At 42.9% G+C, this 6766-nt stretch overlaps 1 protein-coding gene across 1 annotated transcript in view; it reads right to left on the minus strand.

The window, feature by feature from the left end:
- Positions 1-1577: 1577 nt before the first annotated feature.
- LOC141441507 (cytochrome c oxidase subunit 5B, mitochondrial-like) overlaps positions 1578-6766 on the minus strand; it is a 16248-nt gene continuing 11059 nt past the window's right edge. The window contains 2 exon segments of the mRNA XM_074106268.1: positions 1578-1910; positions 2381-2424. Coding sequence (XP_073962369.1) covers positions 1848-1910; positions 2381-2424 — 107 coding nt within the window. The 3' untranslated portion in view covers positions 1578-1847.

The raw sequence follows: 6766 nt of genomic DNA on the forward strand, positions 1-6766 counted from the left end.
ATGAGGCATAAGGATGATTTAATTCATCACTCGAAGGTATATATTTAGCTTGATTAGAGTGATTAGTGGTGTCACGTACATAAGAAAAGCAATTCTTATATTTTTTCAGTTATTGAAAATCACTAATATGGCGTATTCATGTTTTAACTAAAACTGGCAACATTTTAATTGCCAAAAAGTCTGTTTGAGACAATTTTAAAACGACTTTTATTATTCACAGCTTACAGTTGAATTCGTTATGAATAAATAATCAATTAAAATAACATCATATCATCTCAACATTATCTTTGATATCAAGTGGATATCAACATTCAAATCAATGAGGGCTATCGCGTATGAATTCGCCGCTAGAGGCGCTAGTGTAGTTTTTGGGTGAGCTACGCGCTGCTACGCGGGTTTATTTATAATTAGAATAATTTTGTGAATATTTTGCATTACCTGAAATTAATTATGCGATAAGGCCGGGGTTATATTAGAGCCACGCCGCGTGTCGCTACGCTGCCTGACTCAACGGGCTGTGATTATACTACAGTATCGTGTCGCCGCGCGTGCTGATTAATTTGTATGAATGCGCGTAGCCACGTGCTGATTATACTAGCGCGGAGCGAGCCAACGCGTCACTTCCCCCATCAGCTAGCCCACGCCGATCGAAATCGAGCGGTCTGCGTGGCGTCAGCTTGCTCGGCGACACGAGGGGCTGTGCTAATGTAACCACGTTCATACAAATTGTATGTAACCGATTGCAATCCCACGCGTTGCGACACGCGGCGTGGCTCTAATATAACCCCGGCTTAAGAGGCAACTAATATCTGTGTTTTGAGACAGTTTTGTCTTTCGAAAACTTTTGTCCTCCCCTTTTTCCGAACAAAACGGGACTACGCAAGACTGTGGTTGCTCGATAATTTTATGGTACGGTTTTAAGATGTATTAAATATGATATGATTTTAATCTAAACTTTGTTTTCACGCCCGTAATAACAGACTTTGAAAGCCACACTAAAAAACCTCACGCAACAGTGGCGCCATCTAGTAAGACAAAAAACGATAGCTCTCATTGCCCTTATTCATATATAATAAGTTCTCCTTCACCGTAAAGCTTGTGGTAAGTGCGATTTTGCGCACAGTTTATTTTTTTTCCTTTTTAGATTTGGTGAGAGGGTAATCCTGTGTAATATGTAGTTCCCCCCCAACATGGGTCCTGGCACACTTACGTTTGTCGCAGACAAATGCCTGTTGTAGGAGGAGGTAGTGAGTGTAAATATTTCCGAGTACCGCTGTTCCAGTTAGAGACCTATTTCACTATATTCCAGATAAAACTAAGAGTGATTTGCTTCCAAAAGTTTGAATCTAAACTGAGAACCAATTAGACTCTCATTCGAAGCTAAACTGCAGATCTAAGTATAGGAGCAAATTTCCACAATTTAACCTATGATTGATTGTATCACAAGAAACAGCAACATATACGGTTGTTTTTTTTTTTCATTTAAGCGAAAACTTATCCTTCAACTTACAAGATATAAACTAATCTCTAAATAAGGGAATGAAAGTACGAAACAAAGTATCAAATGAAATGACAAGTTAATTAACAGTTAAACTTTTATTTAACTACTAATCTAATCCCAAATTACAATAGTGTACCACGACAACTCAATCCAAGGCAGCACCCGAATAAAACGCCGTAAATATGCTTATAATTATTTAATGTTGATTGACCGATTTATAGCATCTCAATTGTTTTTGCGTATGGCAACACCAGGAACCATAGATAACAAAAATGCTCGGCGTACGAGATGCTCGATTATTATTGCGGTGACGAAATAGCTACGTTAAACTAAATGAAAATTGCGTTTAGAGGGGAGTCTTCTCGATCAATTTGTACCAGTGGCCGCACTCGCAACGACGGGGCTGACCCTGGAAGTAGAAATAACAAAATTTACAAGGGCCACTTGCACGGTCCAAGGTTGGTGATTTTGCAAGTTACATTGAGAACTAGTAAAAGTACATATGACAAGATTTTTTTAAACCATGGCAATGTTTCAGCACATGACGTCAATGTCTTTAGTCCTAAGTCTAGTTAAAGATGTGTTCCAGTGAAAAATTTTGGCAGGGGTATCATTCAGACTCAGGTACCCAACCAACAAGATGATTCATTTTCTAATGTCATTAAAAAAGATAACAAGGATTTTGAGATCATCTTAACAAAAGTAGCTTTCTAGTTCCTCAAGGTGCAGTTGAGTACAAAAATATGGCTTATCTAACTATTCAAAATATGTACCACAAACTCTTTATGGTAACATATTTTTGAGTAGTTTGAAAAGATACATATTTTGGCACTTGACTGTACATTATAAATTGTTATTTAAACTTGTACATTTTCTTACCTTATGTATCCAGAGCCAGCTGATGGCTGTGGAGTGTTCTTCGCCTGAAACAAAAAAAAAACAATTAATTACTTACTAGTTTTTATTTTACACGGAATTTGTACTGGTAATAAAGTCTCGCATTCAGAGACGTCAATTGAGAAGTTTTTTTTCTTTTTTTCTATTTAATCCAACAGTTAAATTATTAGAAATATTGGTCACATATTTTTTCTTTTATCAACCAAACAAAGATTGAAGCGCTTTAAAGTTCGAAAGTGCCCGTGACGTCACGCGTATCTTTAACCGTCTATTCTATTATCTTCATCATTTAATTTTTTTGTTTAATTGCCAAAGAAAAAAAAGGAAAATTTCCAATGCAATATGTGAATGTAAATTTTTTTGTGTAAGACTGTTTGTTTCTAAATAATAAATAAATACGTTCCTATATTTACCAATATCTAACTCACGTATATTTGTATTTATTTATGACACTAACCTATTAGCGCGCTAATAAAGTATTTATCGCATATACAATAGAAATGTACCGAACATGGGTTTCACCGAATACGAATATTCGGCCGAATGTTCGGTAAAACTTTTACCGAACCGAATATTCGGCATAATTGATTCCTAAGTAGAAACTAGAAATATGATTTATATTTTGGCGCAGGTTACTACCCAGTGGGCGCCCCTAGATGGTCAACGGAGGCGCGGCAGACCGAGACGGCGACTGGGACGCATTCAGAAACGACTGGCAAAACTTAGCTGCCGACAGGGGAAGTTGGAAATCCGAGGGAGAGGCCTTTGCCCAGCAGTGGGACATAGAAAATGGCTAATAAAATAAAAAAAAAACTGCAATTTAATCATGCAACTCTGAATTAAAACAAAAAATTACTTAATTTCTCACTAAAAAGACCTGACTGATTTTATTAACTTATGTGCGAGAAAGTGGAAGTGGACTGTATAGAATTTTCGAAAGAGGCAGCGAGAGGAGTCGGGATGGTGAAGGAACGTGCCGGAAGCAAAATATGGCGTCCCGCGACAAATAATAGATAAAATGAAAAAGCACGCGAAATATTAGCTGCTTGTAGGAAGCTCTCACCTGAGAACTCCTCGTCTGCTGCAGGGCAGGATCTTAGGGCGTCTTCGGTACGACGGCGCACCGTTGGCTCGAAGTCTTCAGCTCCTCCGGATCACTGTTAACTCTTACCTCTGGTGTTCGTACTTAGCCTTCAGATCAGCGCAGGGGTGCGGGAGGCTTCAGCAGCAGCACTGAGCTTACGTTAAATTTAAACTATGGTTTGAAGGAAAGCTTGTAAAGTTTGGGCAGCGTAACGGCTGTTACATATTCAAATTCTTAAAATATTAGAAAATAGAGAATGAATGGCGCTCCAGCTGACGAGTCAGCTGGTTTTTTATCGAAAAAGTGGAGGGAGCGGTTTATTCGGATGTCGTAGTTATAACAATTAAGGTGTGGCCACCGTGAATAAAAAATATTAGGATGTAAAGGCTCCTGACATCTGGCAATACTGAACATTTCCGCCCACAAAATACGCTGTATTTTACTAGGCTTAAACGATAAAAAAAAGTAATAAAGGAGATGGAAAGTAGGATTACTTACGAGCGATAGAGCGATGGAGTTAGGTAGGCAGGGGGCAGTGCTTTACGACTGGTCGTTTATAAAGACCGCAAGCGGTGCGCACGGTCACGACGCGCACTATGCAGTCAGCTCCAGGATGGGTATCTACGATGCGACCTAAGGCCACTTCATGGGGCTGGTTTGTTCGTTAAGGACAAGGACTAGTGCGCCCTTTTCTCGGGCAACCTGCCTATCGTGCCATTTCATTCGCTGCTTGCAGCGTATGCATGTATTGCTGGACCGCCTTGCCCAGAAAGCTTGATGCATTTTTTCCCTTGATCGGAAATAGTCTGCGACAGTGTCCGCGGCGTGCTACGAAAGTCTTAGTGCGCGAGGAACGCTTTGCGTTAAGTTCGGTGGCGAGTCTTTGCCCATGAACGGCCTCGTAGCTGTGATACAAAGACGCAAATGTACGCTTTGTATGTTTTATTTCCCGCCCACGACCGAGAGATACGTCGAAAGGTCCGCCGTAGTCGACGGCGGCGCTTAAGAACGGTTTAATGCGTTAATTCTGTAAGAAGGGACCCCCCATGAAGGAGGTGCAGACACGCTTGTAGGCGAACGCCGAAAGCATTTTAAACATTTCGGTACGACTGCCCGGATCGCGCCTTTGGCGAGAGTATCCAGAAATTCTTAGCCGAGCAAGTTTTGGAGCGTTTGTGCACCGGATGCATAATTTTTGGTGGTACTCTTCAATTAAAAGCACGGTTAACGGTCATCTCGAGGTAGAAGCAACGGTGCTTATATCGAAGTCGACGAGTGCGCGAGATAGGCGACCGCCCACCCTCAGAGGCCCGCATCATCTTCGAAGGCGATAATTTTTTAAAAGTTTTCGATAGAGAATTACATTATGAGCTTTCAAAATTCGATTTCCGACGAGAGTGTTCATTTGAGAAAACTTTATTAAAGCCATAAGGGCTCGCCGTGACCTCGCGGGGTTATGGGCCGGTTGATGGCCTTATTTTAGATAAGCGGTGTTTAAGTTATGGATGTAACGTAGGCAGTATGCCACCACACGTTCTAAAGTTTTTAACGACGAGAATTTATTCAACAATATTTACGGATGGGTTTCTTCACTAGAACGTGCTCGACAGGGGACCAGTTTTGCTCACCGAGATAAGAATCTGTATCGACTGAGGGAGGCTGACCGTGGCCAAGCGTCAGCTTCGGCAGAACTGACCGGATCCTAGCTCCGGTGGCTGCCTTCTACGCCAAAGGATTGCGTTTGTATTCCGCGTCCTCCGGGAACACTAATATCTGCCTATACATCTGCCTTTACATCAGCAGTGAAAACCACGGCGTGCCACCGGAAACGAGAAGCAAGTGGAAGATATTTTTTGTTAGTTTGGGTCCCGCTAGCAATGTGTAGTTTAATGAGATACCTCGCACGTCCCTGGCGCTGGCGTCGAATACCACGCGGAGAGGGGTACTAGTTGAAGAGAGCCTCAGAATCCGTGATGAGGAATGTAAGAAAAATGACCGCTATCGTTTGCCGGAGGGTCACACCTTTCCAGATGACCACACGCCTCGTAATCCTTCATGATGCCGCATAACTCTTCGAAAGTTCCGAGTTTAGCTGAAGCTTCTTTTCCAACAACTCATTAAGCTTAAGCGCGATGGCACGAGAGCCGTTGAAAATTGGTTTACTTGTAAGGTCGGCGAAGGGTAGTGAACAATATACCTACCCTCTTCCGTACGGCGATAAATTCGTGCAAAATGTTGCTCACACAATGCGGTCATTCTTTGATAGAAGGACATTGTCGGGGTGTGAACGTCCTCCAACTCCCAAAACCTCCTAATGGAGTCATCTAACGATAGTTTTTCTGTGATTTTTTGTAGTGACATGACAACTGCACGACGAGGACGAGAATATCCAATGCTCCACCACCCATCACGATCCAACCGAATATGGTTTTGATAACCGTTGGCTGACCCGGTCACCCTGGGATCAATCCTGGACGTAACGATGATGCGAACACGTCAACGCCTAGCAGCATGTCGATCGGACCCGGTCATTCCAACACGGGTCCGCGAAGGCCAGGTCTCTATTCGTTAACCACAACGACGGTTTAATATGTCCGGTTGCATGTCGGAACATAAGTCGGCAAAACATATGCTCGAACGAAAATGTACTATTATGTTCATCAGTATTGGATGAAATAGTACACGACAAAGTCCACTAGGTTCCGCCAGCGCCTGGCCTATACCGCTAACAATGTGCTTCGCTTTACTCGCTTTCAACCTAGCCTGTTTACACACTGTTCCGATATGAAGTTGCAAGCGCTAGCGCAGTCTAGTAGCACACGCACGGAACCCGTTTACCGTTCGATCTGTGACCAAAACTACGGCATCGCAAATAAAGTGGGTCCGGTCGCCGGGCCGGCCACCATGGGCGATGCCTCGTCAGCCGCCCAGCCGATTTATTCATAATGCTAGGTTTGCTCCGGTTTATGAAAATGCAACAGAGTATGATGTCGAGGTACCGACAGTGTTCACATCGCTGCTTCGAGCGACAACGCTTCACGGAGTGCGCGCTCGACAGAGCATAAAATACAAAGTCTACTCTGTTTAGCGAATGTGAACCGGTCGCCCGGATATATTTTAAAACGTTGGACAGGTTAGGATATGGTGCGACCCTTTGCATACCGCGCATGACACAGCAGCGGCCACGAAAGCGTTTATATGTTTAGAATTCGTTTTATTCCGGCTGCGTTGGTATGCTCGCCGCGGTGAGATCGTACCTACGTTTTCGAGCGCCCGACGCCTCT

This window comes from Choristoneura fumiferana, chromosome 24, assembly GCF_025370935.1.
Source record: "Choristoneura fumiferana chromosome 24, NRCan_CFum_1, whole genome shotgun sequence".
NCBI classification, from domain to species: domain Eukaryota; kingdom Metazoa; phylum Arthropoda; class Insecta; order Lepidoptera; family Tortricidae; genus Choristoneura; species Choristoneura fumiferana.